General features: G+C 34.9%; 1 protein-coding gene across 3 annotated transcripts in view; it reads right to left on the reverse strand.

The window, feature by feature from the left end:
* Positions 1-11,073: 11,073 nt before the first annotated feature.
* Positions 11,074-22,096, reverse strand: part of ABCA5 (ATP binding cassette subfamily A member 5) — a 60,990-nt gene continuing 49,967 nt past the window's right edge. For all 3 annotated transcript variants that reach the window (XM_033090651.1, XM_033090649.1, XM_033090650.1), the window contains 11 exons: positions 21,346-21,472; positions 20,930-21,044; positions 20,740-20,831; positions 19,727-19,902; positions 19,313-19,388; positions 19,103-19,197; positions 17,964-18,083; positions 16,658-16,807; positions 16,212-16,291; positions 15,057-15,112; positions 11,074-14,547 (listed from right to left, as the gene is read on the reverse strand). In XM_033090651.1, coding sequence (XP_032946542.1) covers positions 14,440-14,547; positions 15,057-15,112; positions 16,212-16,291; positions 16,658-16,807; positions 17,964-18,083; positions 19,103-19,197; positions 19,313-19,388; positions 19,727-19,902; positions 20,740-20,831; positions 20,930-21,044; positions 21,346-21,472 — 1,195 coding nt within the window. In that variant the 3' untranslated portion in view covers positions 11,074-14,439. The remainder of the gene's footprint in view (positions 14,548-15,056; positions 15,113-16,211; positions 16,292-16,657; positions 16,808-17,963; positions 18,084-19,102; positions 19,198-19,312; positions 19,389-19,726; positions 19,903-20,739; positions 20,832-20,929; positions 21,045-21,345; positions 21,473-22,096) is intronic.

The following is a 22,096-nucleotide window of genomic DNA, read 5'->3' on the forward strand; positions in this document are numbered from 1 at the left end:
GGCTATTGTGAATAGTGCTGCAATAAACAGGGGTGCATATATTTTTTCAAATTAGCGTTTCGGATTTCTCTAGGTAGATACCTAAGGTATTTCCATTTCCAGTTTTTTGAGATCCCTCCATACTGATTTCCATAGTGGCTGCTCCAATCTGCAGTCCTACCAACAGTGCATGGGGGTTCCCCTTCCTCCACAACCCCCTGTGCAGAGCTTGCAGATGACCTCTTAGCTTTTAATGATTAGAAATCGGAGAGACGGGACAAAATACAGCCAACTGAAAAGAAAGGAAGTTGAACAGAGGGGAAATGAGAATCAATCATCTCAGAAATCAGAATAATGAGGTGCTTCATCTAAGACTTAACTGCACTTCAGTTAAATGGCTCTTTGTACTTACTGACTCTTATAAACTAGAAAGTACGCTGCCGGTTTAAAATGAATTCTCTCATTTAATACTCAAAGCAAACCTATGAAGTTGGTATGGTATTTACAACCATTTTACAGATTTGGGAGAGTGAAAGGTGAAGTTAGTTATTTGCAGATGCTCAAATAAAGGCAGAGCCAACGTGTGAGTCCAGAAGTGTCTGGACTCCAAGCCCTCTCACTCTTTACCATCACGATGAAAATTATGCTAATCAAAACAATGGTATCTAATATCCATTTTAATAGTTCAGACTCGATAGGCAGAACTTTTAATGACTGTGTTACTTTTTTTCCCAGCAACAAATACATTGGACATTCTCAGAATTGTAAATAACAACCATTTATCAATCCTGAAAATCTCATCACATGATTTTTACTGTAATACTGTAATACACCTCTTGGTATGAATACACAGGTTAATAACCATTCATGAAAGTGAAAGGCAGAAAGGGTAAAGAATTCTGAGACTATTCAAATGATTACAGTTTTCACTAAGAATATGGAAAGCAACACTTCCTTTGACTTGAACTGTATTCCCTCCTTTGTTGTTTGTCACATTTCTCTTCGTGTTCTGCCAGTCATTACTGGAGTTTCGTAAAAGCCTATGAACTAGAAAACACCAAATATTCAACCTGGTTCCAATCCCAAACATTACTGATAATGTTTATTTTAATGGGTGAAAAAAAACACACAACAAAAATCCTACTCTAATACATACACTTTCTTAGTGACGAAATTTAAAGGATAATTTATTTCCATAGTTTTAGGGATTTTAATCTCCAATACGGTGCCTGAAGCAGTTATAGGATTAGGAGTCTGAGCCCTACATTTCCAACCTGTCACTATTTGGCTACCTGCCTTGGACAGGTGACATAAAATCCCTAGGCCTCGGTCCCACATTTGTAACAGGGATTGGACCTTCTCTATTGAACGCCTCTGTACACTGATAATTGTGCAGTCCTCCTACAAGGTCACAATAAGTCCTCCACACTTGGATTTATGGGTGCCCACACAATGTAACATCAACCTAGCTCTCTTCATCACACTTTTTATAGATCTCTTTTAATTCTTCCTATCCTCCTGGGTCCTTAACCCTTCTTCTGCACTTCTGCTTTCAGCAGATAAACTTACTGCTTGATTGAAAAACCAGAGACCGCTTGGCAGCGACTTCCCTCCATACATTTCTAATTCATGCTAACTTCCCAGAAAAAACTGGGCCAATCCTTTCCAAACTCAACTTCACTGTATAGCTTCTCCATCCAGTCTCATAACCTATTCCAAAATCTGGCTCCCTCTTTATTTGATTGTTCAGTTCTACTAGAATATCTTCTCTCCTCCCCTCTTTTCAGACATGCCTAGTAATATGCGGAAAAATTTGTCACTGACCCCCCCAATACACACCTATCTTAAGCTTTTTTTTTCGTATCTATCTATCTATATCTATCTATCTATCTATCTATCTATGGACTAATGCAGTAAGACAAATAAAAAAATATAGAGATATACATGAAAGAATATTACTTTTATTTGTCTTATTGCATTAGTCCCTTTCCTGAACTGTAGGCCTGGATAAAGGAACTAATTTTCTTCTCACATTCATCTTTTATGGTTATAGTAAAAGGCTAGCTTCTTGAATCTTCTGCTGTAGGGTGATCAATTTTAAGGTCTTTAATTAATCATTTTGCACCCCAGGTTTATTTTTTGCATAAAGAAAAAATAATCCAGATTTCTTTAGAAAAGTAATTGTATTTTTTAAAATTCATTGTTCCTCTCTTGTTCCCTCATATGGATTATATAATTTTTTATCATTCATCTTTCAAAATAACAGCTTTAACTTTAATAAATTAAACCTATTATTTCATCTTCACTCAATGATTTTTACTTTTATTATAATCTCTACTTTCCTTTTTATTATGAACTATCTGAGGCATAAAATGATACAGAGGAATGGAACCAAATTTCATGTATATGTTCCCCAAACTTAAAAAAAAAAGTTAACATTTTGTCACATTTGCTTGAGTGACTTTAAAGGAAAAAAATTACACATATATTTAAAACGGCCTTTGTAACCCTCCCCAATCTTATACCTGTTCCTCCCTCCCAGATCATCCTATCCTACTCGTTTTTACTTTGTTAGTTACATATGAATTCCTAAACAGGATATAGCAGTTTGTGTTTTTAAATTACAAAAGTGGTATACTTTATGTATCATTCTGCAACTTGCCATTTTCACTTAATATTTTATATATCCACATTGATACATGTGGATCTAGTTAATGTTCTAACTTTCTAAAAAGTGAAAAAAACATAATTTATTTAGAACTTACCCATTGTCGGTTATTGAGGCTGCACAGTTTTTCATTCTTACAAACAGGCTGTCGTGATATCTGGCCCCTGCCTCCTCCTGTGTCTATATAAGAATTTCTTTATGGTGGTGGGCAACAGAATGCAGAGGGCACACCCCAGAGAGTGCATTAATGTGAAGTACGAAAATATTATAACTTCTGTTTACATTTATTTTCATCGAAAATATTAAGCATTGTAGTTAATACAGATTGAAATGATGCTTATTTAGCACACCTATAAATCGAAATGTCTCATGGAGACTACACAAAATATTTGAAATATAAGTGGGAGCCCCACAGTGCTCAGGCACTGATGGTGGCACATTTATCTATTCATTTGTCAGCATTTAATCATATAAGGTTGAGTAATTATATAGATTTATACATTATACTATTTCAATTTACCCTCAACATGACGTAAAACTATTTCTGCAAAGGGATTGTGTATTGAAAATTATTCTAGTGATGCACATATAAGTGAAAAATAAGAAAATGCCATTCCAAGTACATGCTTCTTGTAAATCATATTAAAAGTAAAAATTAGACCACATTATTTATAACTGACAAGAACTCTTTCATCTTTATCTTATCCTTTCTAGTTTGCAATTGTGAATGCTTTATATTAGGTTGGTGCAAAAGTAATTGCGGTTAAAAAGGTTAAGCATAGGGAATAGAGTCAATAGAATTGTAATGCATATATACAATGCCAAAGTGCAATAGATTGGGGGCCAGGGGTTACCACTTTGAGGGATGAAATGTCTAACTATTGCATTGTTTTGTACACCTGAAACTAACTTAAAAAAAAAAGTTTGTAAGAAAAAATACACTATGAGAACCAAAATAAATAAATAAAGGTTAAAAATAATTGCAAAAACCGACCAACCTAATAGTAACACAGTAATACATATACATAATATAGTTTTGAATATTAAATTTACACATATATATCAGGAGTGCATGATCAAAATTATTTTAATAATGTGTAAAAATTTTAAAATATAAGGACACTGCACTAAAAGTGGGATTTCTTTGTCCTATGTACAGCCTCACCTTTATTAATGTTGTCAACCTCCTGTCCAAGTTTCTAAAATGTATATTTTAACCAACACCATGTGAAAGTTCTCATTTCCTAAACTCTTTGCAAACACTTTCCACCATAAGAATTATTAAAATTTTGAAAATTGTATATGAAATTATTGTTGGCTCACAAACTTCTAAGTTCCCTGGGTGAAATGTGAAACTGCCCCCTGTGCACTGAGGGCAAGAAAAGACAGAAGAGGCACAGACCACTCCAGAGTGGAAGGTGGCAGCTTTAAGAAGCAAAGAAAGTTACTTACAAGGCTGGTCATGGGTGACCTCAAATGATCTCTGCATATTCCAGCATTTTAAAAGTTTAGGGGCCGGCCCGGTGTCTCAGGCGGTTGGAGCTCCATGCTCCTAACTCCGAAGGCTGCCGGTTCGATTCCCACATGGGCCAGTGGGTTCTCAACCATAAGGTTGCCGGTTCAATTCCTCGAGTCCCGCAAGGGATGGTGGGCAGCGCCCCCTGCAACAAAATTGAACACGGCACCTTGAGCTGAGCCGCCGCTGATTGCCTGGATGTTTCAGTTGGTTGGAGCGTGGGCTCTCAACAACAAGGTTGCCGGCCTGATTCTTCGAGATGGTGGGCTGCGCCCCCTGCAACTAACAGCGGCAACTGGACCTGGAGCTGAGCTGCGCCTTCCATAACTAAGATTGAAAGGACAACAAATTGACTTGGGGAAAAAAAAAGTCCTGGAAGTACACACTGTTTCCCAATAAAGTTCGTAAGAAATGTTCCCCTTCCCCAATTAAAATCTTTAAAAAAAAAAAAAAAAGTTTATATAGTAGCCTCAGCTGGGTTTCATGATACCTTCCAGATTCTGTCAACATCTCAAAAGGCTGTTTCAAGCCTTCCCCTTGAAAATGGCTCCCACTTTAGGAATGGCAGGCAAATGTACATTCCAAGGACGGGGAAGGTGAAGAGCCTCCAAATGCCAGAGTCCAGGTCAGAGGTCAGCCAGCAGTTGCATCCTCTTGATGACCTCCTCCAACTATAATGTCTGATTTTTGCATTTATAGTTTAAGAGAATTTGCTTCTGCATCATACTGACTTTTCCCTACCCTAACATAAGGAAACTGTTTATTTAGGTCACTTTTATGACCTTCAATAAAATGTATATTTTATCCTAAAAGTCTTCCATGTCTTTCACAAGAGTTATTGCAATACAGCATAGAGTTTCTATTACTAAATTAATAGGTTCTATTTGTTAACATATTTTTAAAATAGCTGTTGCTTGTATACAGCGGCTATATTCATTCTGTATGTTAATTTGAACTTTGCTGAACTCTCTATTCTAATTATAATTTTTTAAAATTTTCTAAACAATAAGTTTATCTGCAAATAATAAGTTTTATGATTTCTGTTTTCTATAGATTCTTACAACTCTGTGAATTCCTGGAATTAAACATGACTTGTTCCTGATGTTTTTCCAGAAACAGTCCAACAAACAGTCCAATCCTTTTTTTTTTTTTACCGCATTCTGCTTCTTTCCATCATGTTGTATTAATTATATCTTTTGTAGTTAATATTTCTTGATATAGTCTCCCTTTTCTCTGAATTACCTTTTTCCTTGTTTGTTTGGTCATTATTTTTAAAAGCACATAGCTATGCTCAGATTCCTGACCTACAGAAACTGAGAGTTAATTAAAGTATGCTGCTTAGCTAAGTTTTGGGGTGATCTGTTATGCAGCAATAGATAACTAATACATCCATCTATATTTCTCTGTTATCCCCCAGTAACGTGATACTACAAGCCCTTTAAAGTCAAGACTCTGTGTTGATTACCTTTGCATCCTCAGCTCCTAACCTGGTGCTTGGCCAAATGTTGGAATTTAAAAACAAAATGTTGCATTTAATCACTGACAGACTTACTACTAAGTGTGTAACTGAAGTTCAGTACAATTTGGGGGCAGTTCACTGTATGTAGACCATGTTCACTTTCCCAACACACACTCACATACCTCAGAATGGAAAACTGCTTTGCCGTAGTAAAACAATCTTCTAATTATGGTCTCTTCCACATTTCTCTTTTCTCATCTGAACGACTCAACAGGTTTAGAAAGGAAATCGGGTACGATTCACTGTCACAAGATCCTCAGGGAAAGGTGCTAAATACCCCCAAGTCTGTTCCTATAAAGAACCATTTCCTTCCTTAGGCCTTTCACAACTTTTGTCCAGATCCCTCAGATTGCACTCTATTCAGGATCTTCTCAAAGAGATTCAGATACACGTTTAAGTTTGAAAATCACTGTTTAGCTAATGCCAATTCTCATTTTTCCATCCATTTCATAACTGACTACTTGTGACTAATTATCTTCACTTGACTTGGCAGGAAGACGATGGGCAACTTTAGCCACCTTCAGCCACCTTTGGCAACATATATCCTCATGTGTGTGGAGACCTGTACACAGCCAAAGAGACCTACCTATTATACATATTGCTCTTATTTAGTGAATTCAATATTTAACAAGTGCCATAGGGAAGAAGCCAGATACCACAAAAAGGCTAAGTAGCATTCTCAAGAGATCAAGAATATAAGCTCTTAAGTCACTCTGCCTGGGTTCTGCTAGCTCACTATGGTTGTATTATTAACAATTAGACCCCAACAACACTTTTCCTGACGGTTCTGTTTTGCCATCTGTGCCCATGCCCTACCAATTATTCCAGTTATCAATAAAATTTACTTTCAGGATAAGAGATTAGAGGTTTCCCTACCTGCCTTTTGGAGAATATGTAAAAAGTTTCAGATTTTGTGGCTCCTTAAAGGGACCCAAGAAGGGATTTAAGACTGGTGTTCTAAAATTGAACCTCAAGCTCTTGTCTGTCACACAATTCCTGTCCTTTCTAAGCTCTGGCTATTCTGCCTTCTTCCATTTGTTGAATGGCATGGACTGTCTTCTGGCTGACCCATCTCCTGTTCTTTGTTCCAACATCCTGGACCCTGTTGCCTTATTTCTCAGATAAACTAGCATGAGGATGACCCTTTGACTCAGCAGAGTTCAGCCTCTGGCTTCCCAGACTGCTTTGTGCTGGCTCCAACTTGGACTCTCCTTGGGTCACTGCTTTTGCAGCCTTATCCAAGCCTTCTGGTACTAAGGTGCTGCTTTGGCATAGCCCGCTGCTGCCATCTGGTGGTCAAAGAGTTTCATACTTTACCCTGTCCCAACTAGGCACCTGGAGTGCACACATACTGTGCTGACAGAGTAAGAAACTGTTGTGTCTCATGGTCACTGAGGTAAGGAGAGAAGGAAGAAGAGGAAGAGGATGAAGAGAATGCCAATGATGACTGAACCTTAGTTGTAAAGTTTGCAATTAAATGATTTGAATAAAAAACCCTGGCATTGCCACATTTTCAATGTGAGATTCAGCAAGGAGCTCTGGATTTAAATTGAAAATTGAAATTGTGTTTGTAACCATGTATGATGATGGATGTTAACTAAACTTACTGTGGTCTTCACTTTGCAATATATACAAATATCAAATCATTATGCTGTACACTTGAGACTAATATGTTAAACATCTCAATAAAAAATTGAAAACAATTATATATTTTCAAAGGATGAATGTTGACATAAGATTTATTAGAAGGTATGACACACCGTGAGTGGAAATAAGATTGAGATTTCATCAGAAAGCCCAGCCATAGACTGGACTGTCACTCAGAGGCTGTAAAATATGGATAACTTATAAAAATAGGAAATTCCTGAGTGTTTTTGTTATTATTTTTATTTTAACTGTCAAGTTCTACGATTCTGTATTTATTTGGAACTCTATCCCTAACTACCATGTTTCCCCGAAAATAAGACTGGGTCTTATATTAATTTTTGCTCCAAAAGATGCATTAGGGCTTATGTTCAGGAGATGTCATCCTGAAAAATCATGCGAAGGCTTATTTTCCGGTTAGGTCTTATTTTCAGGGAAACACGGTATATCCCTTTGGAAATATGTAATTTCTTTAGAAAACAAACTTAAAAACTTTTAATTAAGATAAATTATAAATTGTTATTCTAAGTTCTTCTGACTTTCAATTAGACCAAATTGACAAACTTAAAGTAGCTTTCTATACAATTCAGCTCTCAATTTCCTGCTGGATAGGCTTTGTATCTTCAACCGCAAGGAAACATCCATCCAAGACAAGTTCCTGGGTTTGCATCTTACAGAAACAATATATATGATTATGATGATTTTAATGGCCATAAGTCAGATGGTACCAGTAGGATTTTTTTTAAGGTTCTTACCTTGAACTTCAAAATGTAAGTGAAGCTATACAGATGTGAAGTTGTGCCACACTGTCTTTATAAACAGTTATGTTCATCTCAGATACCTATTTCTAATATTCATAATGTAGGCTTATAAAGTGTTGCCCCCCCCCCGAAATGAACAGTCCCAAATGGGACCTCATTCAGAAATACCTTAAGAATATCAGATAAGTAACTTGATATGTAAGAAGGTCACAAAATAATCAAAAGATAACCCAAGATTGACTCAAAACAGTACTGACAGTAGAGAAGCCTTCAAATATGCAAAGACCTTCAGAATAAGTTTGCAGATAGTCTATCAAATTCTGATAATCTTTATTTTAAAAATCAGAATTTAAAAGATGTCTTTACTACCTCAATCTGAGTGAACCAAAACCAGGAACCCACATCCCTTCAGCACAGAGAACGAAGCATTACCTGTGTGTGGGGGGAAAAAACACATAAAAAAGTATCAAAGACAACTTTTCCACCAAAACCTTCAGGTAAATAAATTGAATCTATTTTCAACCCATATCTATGTATTAAATCAGTTCTCAAAAAGGGAGATTTTGCCCTCCAGGAGACATCCGACAACGTGAAGGTATTTTTGATAGTGCTACTGGTATCTAGTAGGAAGAGGCCAGGTATGCTGGTAAAAATGCTACAGTGCACAGGACAGCACCGCCCCCACCCCCCCCCCAAAAAAAAACAAGAATCAAACCCAATTTGTCAATGGTACCGAGGTTAATGTACTCTGCATTAAACAATCATAAACCATCTTTGTGCAAAACTGATTTTGCAAGGAGAAATCCAGTCTACTTTGGATAGCAAAGGGAAGATGAGAAAAGGTTATTATTCTCCAGTAAACTATTATTTGTGTCTTGATATATCCCCTCTACAACACAACGTCTTACCAAGGCCTCCAATATACTAGCCACTTCTTGCTCATCCAAGCCATGATGTCAGGAGGAGACCAGTGCCATGTTCTGTGGGATGTCTACCTGAGCCAAGTCTCTCTGGAATATATTCAGGGTAGGAGAACCCTAAGTCTAACCTTAGGGCAAGATTTAAAGATATACTTTTGTCCACTCCAGATGAATTCAGAATGTTTGATTCTCTTGCTGATTGGAATGCAAAAGAAGGCATCTGACAAATCAGTGGTCCAATACTGTGACAGAAGCTGTTCGTAATCTGCTTTTGCAAAAATAGCATATCGGGCTACGCTGCTCAATAGAGCTGTTAGTTGAGTTTGCAGTCGATTTATGTCATCCTCTGTCCGTTATTTCCGATCTTTGCAGGGGAAAAGATTAGTATACGAAAATTCATCTTTTATTTCCCCCATTCTCTCTCTATCCTCCCTCTCAGAATGAAATATTGCTTTTATTCCCTATCGTGGCTGAGGGGAAGGCAGTTTTAGAGGCTTCCATCTGGCCTCCTCCTCCTGTACTAGGTTGAAGTGTCCCCCGCCCCTCAAAATTCATATGCTTTCTGCAACCTCAAAATATGACTGTGTTTAGAAATAGGGTCTTTGAAGGTATAAAGAGAGGAGGTCTATTAGAGTAGGTTGGGCCCTAAATCTGAAATGGCTGGTGTCCTTAGGAGATACCAAGACAGATTCACTAGTAAGGTGGCCACGTAACAAGACTGGAGACAAGCTAGGTAACTTCAAGGGTTTCTGGCAACTATGAGAAGCTAGGAAAGAGCCATGGAACTGATTATCCCTCTGAGCCAAGGAGGAGCCAACCCTGCCAACACCTTGATTTTGGACTTCTGGCCTCCAACCATGAGAGGATAAATTTCTGTTGTTTTAAGCCCCCCAACTTGTGGTACTTTGTGACAGCAGCCCTAAGAGACGAAGACACCGACTGTAACAGTTCTCATCCCACAAACCAAGGAAACAATGTGGGGTTATGCCAAATCCCAATAGTGTCTACTCCAGCTATAAACTCAGGGACTGGAGACGGGAAGACCAGATGGGTCTACAGACAAATAGACTCAGTATGAACAGGATCCAGGCCAGGATTTATTGCCTGGCCCTCAAATGCCCCCATTGTGACAGAGGGCTATGATGATGCTTTGGGTCTCTGGGTCTCAGCATCAACTTTTTTCATGTCCAATATACATTGAAATACTTGGGACAAACCCCTTTTCTAGTGTATAGTTACTAGAGTTAATGGCCACAGATCTCTGTGGAGGTCTAGGGGAACGGATACCATCCCATGATGCTGCCATCTGTGAACCCAATGCTGTAGTAACTGCTTATTATCACCTCACAGAAAAACACAACACTAACTTTACAGTGATGCAGCTATATCCCTTACTAGCACCTTCCTTGATGCTTTGAGTTTGACCCTCGACTATGTTTCACAGTTCCACAGTATACCTACTCACGCATGCCTGACTTTGTCTTTTCACCCCTTCTTCCATCATGTACCATGGCTTTTTAGCATTGTATGTGATAGACACGGACCATTGCTTTTTCTATGCTTCCAGGAGCGATCCTACCAGCGTGTTTACACCGTCTCCTAGGGTTCTTGTCAGGGTACTGAGAATTCTGCATGCCCAAAAAGTGCTCCCAAATAAATAAAAACTCTCTTATCTGACTTTACGTTTGGCACCTCATCAAGCACGCTCAGAATCCGGTCAGATGCATCCTTTCCTGGCTCCTGAGGGTAGATGTGGCTCCTGAAGTTCCTGTGGAGTACAGTCCCTTTCATCTCCCAGCAAGTCCAGCGTAACTCTGGCCACGATGCTGTAAGACTTAACCCTTGTTGGCTTAATGACCAGGAAGAGAGGGAAGAGCAGATCTTGGAACAGGGCTAACGTTAGTTTCCTAGGGCTGCCCCAGGGGGATTGAAAGCTGAGGCAGTACTCTAAATAGCTAGAGAAATAAATTACTAACAATTATAGTGCCAGGTTTTTTCTTCATTTTTAATATGAGCCACTCATTTTCATTTATCAATACTAAAAAACAAAGAATTCATTTCAGTATACAAAATGAAAGGGTTGTCTTAAATTTTCAGTTCTTAAAGCTTGTTAATAATATTTATTTTTTCTTAAAGGGCAGCATTCATAGTTACTTACATTTGACATATTATGAATAAAAATAAGTAAACTTTTACCTTATAAGAATAGCTGATATAAAAATTATCCACCCAAGAATAAATTCTTTCATTTTATGTTATATATTCTTTCAGGGAAGAAAATGAAAAAAATCAATGTTAGCAATATTAAAAATACATTAAGGAAAAGCATTTCTATCTATTTATGTGTTACATGAAAATACTGTATGGTATTTCATCAGATCCAGAGTACAACCAAAATAAAACATTGTGTGAACAACAGAACAACAAAAACAGTAAGTTACCCTAAGTAGAATTACTTGTGTTCCAATTAAGTGTTAGTACCACTAGCAAAGTATTTGTTATATTACATTATAGTTATATAAGACTCTATCTTCCCTCTACTAGATTATAAGATCTTACAAGGCCAAAATTGATAGTCGTCTTTCTTTCCAAAGAACCCATTGCTTGAAATACAGTCAATAGTTAGTCTGTTAAATTACTCTGAAAACATTTTAATGATTAAAAACAAAATATGGGTTTAAGGTAGTGCATTTGTCAATTTAAAGAAAAACCATTTTTAAAGAAAACCTACACCCTTCTCCTAAGTACAAAACTGAAAAACAATTCAGAGCCCACAAAGTGAAATGTAAAGTTACACTTATCATGTTTTTCATTGTTACCAACTGCTTGCTTCCTAAGTGCTGGGGACAGGTTTGCCTTACTAGTCGGTAACACAGTCACTCACTCAAGTCCAGCCTTTACTTTTACAATTCGATCATGAATAGAAAATAAAAACTAAGTGACAAGATTTTTCTAACTTTCACCTAATATGTGCATTTATATTTATTTGATACAGAAAAAAAGTTTTGAGGTCAGTAACTTAAGACATTTTGAAATAATGTATGTTCAAAACATGAACAGTACACTGCAAAGAAAGATAAACTTCAGATTTGACTTTGCCTCTTAACCTTGCTTTCTTAAGGATTAATTTATACTTCTAAATAGGAAAAATGGTATTACTGTGAAAAAGGAACAGACCATTCCTACAAATAGTTTAAGTCATGACAAAAATATATTCAAAGTCTGTAAATCTAAAAAAATTAATTCAAATGTCTTTTTAAAAAAATGCTTATAGGAGCACAATGATAGTAACTGAACAAACATAAGAACATGATTATAATTAGTCAGAATAATCTCAACTTTCACTTTGCAGGAAAAAAGTTTTACTTTGCATTTATCACACATTCAGATGTAAAGTGAATGTGACTAAATCAATGTGCAAAAGCAGGTAATGTTCTGTTTTAGTCATGCTCTACTTTAACATAATACATCTTTCTCAGTAAGTTCTAAAAAACTACCTTTTCAGCGACTGCCCTAGTACTATAGTTTTATTTTTTAAACTGAGTTTAAGTGTTCAAGATAATACATAGCTACAAAAGCATACCCCAAAGGAGAAGCCCCTGGGTATTTTATATGAATATTAGACACTAAAGATAGCTCTTTAAATGTATGACACCATTTAGCAATGACGTGTTTAAACAATGCAATGTGCTATTTATTAATTTATCTACAAAGGTAAAGATTTTCTTTCAGATGTGTCTGGAATTGTACTCATCATGCAATACTTAACTGCAGTACTAAAGATGTAACAGTGAGACTCTCAGATGAAGAAGCCAAAAGCTTGGTATCATGAGGCAAGTAACTGTCAATAATAAAAGATTAAAAACTAGTACCAACTAAATCTTACAAAGAGAAATAACTTAGCTGTGGATTGTAAAATCCAAGCAGAAACTTTAAGACGACTCATTTAGGTGAGTTAAAAAAACCTGAGATAGGAATGTGTACAGCAGTTACCAAAGCTATGGGGGGGAATATCAGTCACGTACCTTGTGCTGAGACTGAGAAAGGAACACCATTGTAAATCAGCTGCTAGAGCCTAAAATCAGATGTCTTATTACACAGTAGAGCTAAAAGTTCATTACATTTTGCCTATTTTAAATAGCTAATTTTATTAAGGGGTTTGGCTATTTAAAAATAACTTAATACCAAATTCTTCTCTGGTTCCCGTTACCACACTCGTGATACATTTACTTTTGCAAAGTTAATACTTTCATTCATCTGGTTGAAATACAATGTCAACTATACTGTATTTCACCCACACATGGGTTCTACAAGGAAGTACAATTGACCTTTGAACAACATGGGTTTGAACTGTGCCGGTCCACTTATAAGCAGATTTTTTTCAATATACATGTACAATATTATAAATGTATTTTCTCTTCAGTATGATTTTCTTAATAACATTTTTTTCTCTTGCTTACCTTACTGTAAGAATACAGTAAATAATACAACATATAAATGTGTTGACTGTTAATGTTATTGCTAAGGCTTCCAGTCAACAGTAGGCTATTAGTAGTTAAGTTTTCGAGAAGTCAAAAGTTATACATGAATTTTCAACTGCATGGGGAAGAAGCAATGCCCCTAACCCCATGTTGTTCAAGAGTCAACTGTATTTTCTGAGATTACATTAACCATAACCTTACTTCAACTCTGACAGAGTGAAATTCTGGTTTCTTATTAAAGAGAATTATGTATGTATTTTACTACAAGCAAAAGAAATGTAACTTCAAATACCTAAGTTACCTATGTCTAAAATCACCTAATAGAATAAGGTCTCATTTATTATGATTGATGAGTGCCACCTAGTGGATGTCACTTCCTGCAAACTTCTACCTGCACTGAGATTGTCTAATATTTATGCTGTAGCTTTTTAACATGCCAACTTTCATTCAAAGTTTCTTTTAGGAATTAAGGAGAAGCAAGAAATTTTTACTTTATGTCCATTTTCTATGTATTATTTATGTATTCATTTTTTATTTAGATTGGGACATTACATACTTGTGTAACAAGATGGCATAAACTGAAATAAAGGTATCTGTTCAAAATAAAATTCTATCACTATTTCTTTAAATCATAAATTTAGAAGCACTGTTTTCCAAAAGTAAAAAAGTAAATAAATATTCAATGTCACATATAGACTACAGCTCATTATATGTCAGCTATAAACATACAGTTTCAATTAATTATACACAAGTTTTATTTGAAGAAAAGAAAAACATACAACCACAGTACTTCAATTAATGAACTTACGAAAATCCCAAGGGCGTTTACAGTTCTTCAGTTCCCATTAAAATAATACACTTTTTAAACCAGTTAAAGTGAAAAAGAAATAAATTCAGTTAACATAAATAAATTCAATAAATTTCAGTATTGCAGATTTGAGCAATACAAATTCAAAATACAACTCTGTCTTCCTGTGTTCTTTCCCACCAAAGTGTGCTGTTTAAAGTTCCACAACTATTATCTTCTTCCTCTTGTTCTTTAGTGAGTTCAACAAAAACCTAAATGAAAGTAAATAAGTGAGTATTCTGTATCTCATTTACCTCAAAGAATTTTTAACTAAATCAGAAATAGTATAAGGCTATATCTAATTACATTAATGATTCAAGTATCAAGAGACTTACTGCTATTAGTACACTTAAACAGAATAATCTCTATTAATCATATACAAAGATGAATGTCAATTCAGAGGATAAGATTTTTTTTTATTAATATATTTAATTTAAGTGGCACTCGCATAACAAATAATTTATAAATATTTAAGCTATATAATTTGATATGCTACTGTAAAATACCGTCATCATGACCCATTTTACTAAACAAAAAAACTGAGCTATTCAAAATAAGCAGATGAAGAACCTAAAGTTGTTTATATACAAAGTTTAGGAATATTGTATAACGATTTGCCTCTGATTCACAAACTCCCTCCCCCTCCGATATAAACTTAAACAATTAGATATTAGACACTTTCTTCTCTAAAAGAATTTTTAAAAATTTAACATTATAGTACCTGTTCCAATGTTGCTTGAGAAAAGCTGTATTCTTCAATGGCAAAAGTATGCTTAGCTATTAAAATATGAAAACAATATTTTACTGATCAATATTTTAAAGAATAAAAATGGCAGTAACTACTAAGTGGCTAACAATCTTTTTTTTAAAAACCCCAAAATCTCTGTAATCAACTCATTTTAATTTAAAGTTATCCAAAAGTTATTTTCCTCTTGCTTTGTTTCTCTTCCCCAGCCCCACAATTTCTCATGGCCTAATAAGCACAATGTATTCAATATTACTTGCCTCATTTCATCTTTTCCAAGCATCTCCTCCTTACTCTTCTTTATCTCTTTCCTCATTATTCCTTTTTTTCATGATTTCTTTTCATCTCTGCTATTTCCCATTCCCGAATTCCAATACTGCTTGTTCCTGACTTCTTGAACTAGATCCTGGATATTGTTCATATGTCCATATAATTTCTTAAAATTTATTGCAGATCCTTTTGCAATCTAATCTAATGCCAAATTTTCTATTCATTCTTTTAATTCTCCCTAAGTAGTTCAGGTGTTCTCTTTAATCATAAAGAAATCACCAGGATATACAGGTTGTTTCATAGTTTATAAATGCCATAAAACAACCTGTATCTGAATACTTGCCCTGTCCAGGAGCTTACCTCCCTCACTGCAACCAGCATATTTTTATCCTACCTACCATTTATTTTACAAAGGTCAAGATTCAATTGAGCTTCTTTAAAGCTTTTAGGTATGTCCACCCTCTGATACTATGAATTTTCCTTTCCTCTCTCCTGCTGTTACTGGAGTCTTGCTACCATTTCTACTTCAATAGCCTAATATGAAGAAAGGATTTGAGAAACTCAACACTCCCACTTCTGGACTGAGCGAGTGAGTGAGGGCTAATTAGCTGAACTTCATCATAGATGCAATGTGAAAAACTGTGGTGATATCTATTAAAACAGCAAAAGTTTTACATTACCATGTAGGTAATCTACCAAATCCACACAGTATTAGTATTTACCTCATCTTAGATTAATAAAAGGTTATCTTCCTATTTACTATAGTTTCTACGATAAACTGACTCCCAACTCCTGAATTTTTAAATAAAATTCTTTTACAATTTGAAAGCTATCTTACCATGTTTTACAAATGTTACTTACCTTCTTCCAGCTTAGAAAAAGATTGTGAAAGGGACTGAACATCTTCCTTAGGAATTTTATAAGCCAAAATAGAAGAAAAACTAAAAACAAAGAAATATAGGAAACGTTTAAGTTACTGCTATTGTGTTCTAAAGCTAAAGTTCAAAATTTTTAAAGTTCAAAATTAAATACCAGTAACTTATTTTGATTCTGATTTAGATAAAAATTACTATTTGAAGTCTTAAACTATTTCCATGCACAATAACTCACTACTGAATAAAAACTTTAAAAAGTTTAAATACTATCGAATATTGAAAGATCTAACAATAAGTTAGATATAAAACTCCAGTCATCAGACTACATTGATCCAATATTAGTGCTAATACAGACTTTCCTCCATCCTTAATATCATAACACATTTTTATGATTATTGCTCTATAAAAAAGTTAAATTTTGAATATCTTTACCTTTCCTGACGGCTTGCATTTGGGAAAATATATTGAATTTCTCTTTCAAGGCGGTCTATTTCTAAGTTTTCTATCCAGTCCTTTAACTTAATTTCCAAAAAGTAACCTTTTCCAAATTTACTTTTCAGATGCTGGACTGTCCCAATACATCTGTAATAATTTTTAAAAGAAAGCTCAGATATAAAAGACTTGACAGTTTCAAAAATTATTTCTCATCTAACGAATGATTTCAATAAAATGTTTACGAGGGAATACTTTTAAATTTATAGAAAAGTTACAAATATACAGTCTCCGTACACCCCTCACCCAGTTTGTTTCCCTAATATTATCATCTTACGTTACTATGGCACATTTGTCAAATTAGGAAACCAACAATGGCATGTTACCATTTACTTGACTTTATTTGGATTTCACCAGTTTTTCCACTAATGTCCCATTTCTGTTCTAGGATCTATCCAGGATACCATATCGCACTTAGTTGCCTCCTTAGTCTCCCCTGGGCTGTGACAATTTCTTACTCTTTTCTTCTTTTTCATCATTTTCTAGACTTATTTTCATGACTTTTTCCCTTATTTTTTTTTAGAGTTTAAGAAGAACTGGTCAAGTGTTTTAGTAAAATGTCCCTCAATTTGGAGCAGTCTTATATTTTTTTTCATGATTACACTACGGTTATGGGTTTTGGGAGAAAACCCCATAGAGCTGAAGTACTTTTCTTATCACATTATATCAGGCAGTACATGAAATCCACGTGACATTGTCTGGTTAAGATAGCACTTGTCAGGTTTGTCTACTGTTACTATCTTCCCCTTTCTATACTTTTAGAAGAGACTGGCTAAATCCAGACCACACTTGGGACACAGATGGGGGACTAAGCTTCCCCTCCTAGAGGGGGTAGTATCTACATATTTATTTGAAATCTTTCTATAAGGAAGATTTGCCTCTTCTCCCACATTTATGTATTCAATCATTTATGTATAAGAATATGAATTCATGTATATTTATTCTATACTTTGGGTTATAATCCAATGCCTTGTCTAGCAATTTTTTAAAATAATAAACATCATGCCTGAAAATAACATTCCGAGTTGTTGAATAATTAAGCCCATTGCAAATGCAAAGTAGGTAGCCATATTTTGGGGAAAATTCATACATTTACGAGTAATTCTATAGAAAGCAAACTGATTCAACAACTCAAATAAGGAAGAAAATGTTAACATTTAAATTAATATGCATTACTATAAGTTTTTTAAATGATGACATTTAAAATCCACCCTCCCACCCCCCAAATGACTGGTCAGACATCTACCTTAACTGCCCAGATACCATGATAGCCACTCGGTCACAGACAGCCTCTGCCTCCTCCATATAATGAGTGGTCAGGATAGCAGCCCGCTTTTTGTTTTTAAATGCAGTTCGAATTGCTCGCCTACAAAACAGAATAAAAGAGAGGAAAGGATCTGAATGTTAATGAAAATACCTGGGTTTTTAAAAACCCAACTATTTGGTTAATTAGGGTAATTAAAATATATCAAATTTCAATTGCTGTAGTTATTACATTCTGCCCAACCATGCATGATTTTTCTATTATAATCTATTTTCCCTTATTTTTAAAAGCTTGTCAGACAAATGTCATGATTTCAAATGTTTCTATGCATTAAAAAAATGAATTGTGAAAACTGGTGCCTCTTCATGTTGTAACAAAAATAGCCATAGGATCATAGGAAAACCTTAGCATGCATCGAAACCAAACCTCCCATTTTATAGACATGGTAATCTAGGCTCAAAAAGTTGGTCAACTAAGCAGTACTGTGAATTCCTAGAAAGAATTCCAATATAAATTCAAGACAATACCGGGGTGCCAAAAAAAATGTATACAAGTGGACACTTTGGTCAACATTGCTCAAGCAGTAGTTTCCAGTAATCAGAAGTGTCTGGAAGGCGATGATAACCACTTTGAGCACCTCTTGTAATTGCAGAAGTCAAACATGATTTGTACTCATCTTTTGTTATCAGTCTATAATGAATATTAGAATTTTAATAGCTTTTTTCTTTCTTAAAATGTATATATACACATATATATATATATATTTGGCACCTTCTGTATTATTATGAGAAAGAATTATAATTTCTATGTGACATGACTAGGAAAAAACCTTTTAAAAACTATTCAGACAGCAATACTCTGTAATTACCTACATACTCATTTTTGTTGTGAAATATATAAAATATTATCAGTATTTCATGAAAAATGATAGTTTGAAAAGTGTAATAGATTCTCTAGAAATCAGAGTATTTAATTTTTAATTACTATTTTATGTATGTGAAGTATTTAAAATCAATATGAATATATAACTAGCATAAAACCGTTAGTTATAATAAACTATCCTTTTATTCGAAAGTATGATATTGTGTAATGTGTCCCAAGTGCCTTACTGTGATACTCACCACATGTGCTGTTTGGCTTTAGGATCCATACCCGTAGATGGCTCATCTAACAAAGTAATCTTAGGATTCCCCAACATACTTAGAGCAAAACACAACTAGATGGAAAGAAAATGGGGGGTGAGTGCTGCAATACAAGGAATCTTACCATAATAGTATGAGACACTAAACTATCAATAAAACATACACATATTTGTTGTTTAATAAAAGTACCTTTCGCTTGATTCCTGCAGGTAGTTTCTTTATAGTTTTCTGAAGATGTTCCTTCAAATCAAGTGCATTTGTTATTCTGCAAAATAGATAATACAAAATGAGTGTATTATACTCACTGTGATTATTGACATTCTTTTTTCTAGAATACTCTGTGGAAGCTTACAATTAGACTTCCAATTTACATCATTTTAAACAAATTAATATCTTGATGAAAAGGTTCACTTTAAGTTTCATGACAATTATATTTATTCTGCAATTAGAAATATAAAAATTGCCTTTTAATTTTCATAGTTATTACAATTCGGTAAAGAACATATGAAAAAGTAATGACTATTTTCTCACACCTGTTATGAAGTTTTTAAAATGTGAAATATAAACCTTTCTCCAGGTTAACAAAAAAATTCTAAATTTTACCGATTTGTGACTTCTTTCATGTCACTTGGACTCATTCCTTTAACAGCTCCATAAATTTCAAAATGTTCCTGCAATGTAATATATGACCACAGAGGGTTTATCTGAGGACAGTATCCCATACACTTAATGGAATCATCATCTTCAGATGGGTCTGAAGAATAATCTCCTAGGAATACCTACAAAAATACAAACCAATTTTAAATAACTGTTTTTGCTTAATTTACATTGTAAAGGAGGTGGCAAGGAATTACTTCAAACACCTTCCTAGAGTTGGGGTAATATCAGGTCAGATTTTTACTCCTTTTGATGAAGAAAGGACATACATCGCTAAATCAAGAGTTCAGTGACATGGCCAGGAAGGGTGACCAGAAATGCAACGTTGATTGAGAAAGCAAGCCTCAATTTTAACTAGGATGATCGGGGGTCTCATTGGAAGCTAATATTTGAGTCAGGGAGGTAAGCAAATGTAGTCATTTGGATTTCTACAGGGTAAGGAATAGCCAACATAATAAATAGCTAAGACAAAAACCCAAAGAAAAGAATATGCCTGGCATTTTCCAGGAAAGCAATAAGCCAGTGTGGTTGGTGTGAAGTAACCAAGGGGAAGAGGAGGAGGAGATAGGATCAGAACAGTTTTGTGAACTTTCCAGAAAGCAGTGAGTGATATTTGTATAAACAAAGAGCAATCGATGGCAGGGTCAAGGTTAGCTGCCATACCTCCTGAAATTAATACTACTGTCTTCCATTCAGTTGGTGGACAAATCACCCATGCACATAGTAATTATAAAAGCAGAAATATTGCATATGTGTGTGTCTGCACATATGTTATGAAAATTTTACTATGTACATTATTTTCACAGATAACCAAAAAGATTACAATTTTTCATACTAAAAAATTAATATTAAAAAAATATAAAATTTAAGCATCAAACTCCTAATTTGTCATTAAGAAATTTATCTTAATTAAAAATATAAATCATAGTAAACATATCCCACACCCTTGTATATCATACCTGGCCTGAAGTTGGTTCAATATCACCAACCAGAATATTAATAACTGTGCTTTTGCCTGCACCATTTGGGCCCAACAGCCCCAAGATCTCTCCTAAAGGAATTGATAGAAAAATCATAATGTAAGTGAAATTAAAAATGGAAATTACTCTTCTGGAAACATTATTTAAGAAAAAATAATTAAATACCAGCCTTTTTTCACACAGAAGGAGATGTATTTAGTTGCCACTTTCTTTACTTTTCTTGTAAGAAAATCTTTCTTATCGTCATATTCTTTATGCAAATTGCTGACCATAATGGCTGGTTTCTGACAAAGGAAAGAAGATTTAAAGAGAGAGTTATAAATGAGAACTTACCATGAAACAACAGGCTGTACTCAACTCATGTCCATATCATAAGAACTGTATTTGCTAATAAAGGGTACTGTATAAATAAATACCCACTTGTGACTGAAATGACTTATTCAAAAGTGAGTGGACAAAAATACTTTTTCAAAGACTTTGTTTCAGATTGATTCATATGAAAAGAAAATATTTTCAGATTATTCCTCTGCATGGGTAACTGATCACTGGACATTTAATATGACTTAGCAATAAAGAATAAATTACCTCTTCACAACACTGGCAACTCATCAGCTCCCTGACCTTTAGTCTTTCAGCTTTGACATCTTCATCTTCATCGTCATTGTTTGGTGGTTCTGGACACTTCTTATTTGGGGACTTTGTTGAAAGGGTCCTAAATGTAAAAAGATAGTAGACTTTCAAATAATTAAAATAGTAAGAAATTCAACCACTGCATAGAGAAAAGACTGAAAAAATATGCCAACATGAGAACTGTGGTTATCTCTGAAAGACAGAATTAAAGAGCTGTATTTCATTCACTGATACTATTTAGATATCATCCAAATTCATTCAACAATATTATTTATGACCAGTGCCTGTCAGGCACTAGTTTACACAAAGATAAAAAGATAAAAACAAACAAACCCCGGGCCCCTTCCTCAAAGAATTTACAGGATGGATGTAAATGAGATTGCTCAGAGTAGATGTAGAGGGTTGCCATCAGAACCCATAGAAAGGCAAAGGAAGGCAAAGGAAAAAGTACTTCCAATGGAAATTTTGAAGAAATAATAAGGTAAAAAGGGAAATAGCAGCGACATTATGGAAAACTAAAACAAGAGAAAAGTGTAAGAAGAAAGAAGTCAATCATATTAAAGGCTGCAGATTAGTTAAATAAGTTGAGCTACTTGACAAGACAAAGGGGAAGTCATTAGCTATCTTACTGAAAACAGTATCATCAGTAGAGGGGTAAGGGCAGACACCAGACTGTAGGGCATTAAGGAGTGAATGGGAGGTGAGG

Source organism: Rhinolophus ferrumequinum, chromosome 21, assembly GCF_004115265.2.
Source record: "Rhinolophus ferrumequinum isolate MPI-CBG mRhiFer1 chromosome 21, mRhiFer1_v1.p, whole genome shotgun sequence".
NCBI lineage: Eukaryota > Metazoa > Chordata > Mammalia > Chiroptera > Rhinolophidae > Rhinolophus > Rhinolophus ferrumequinum.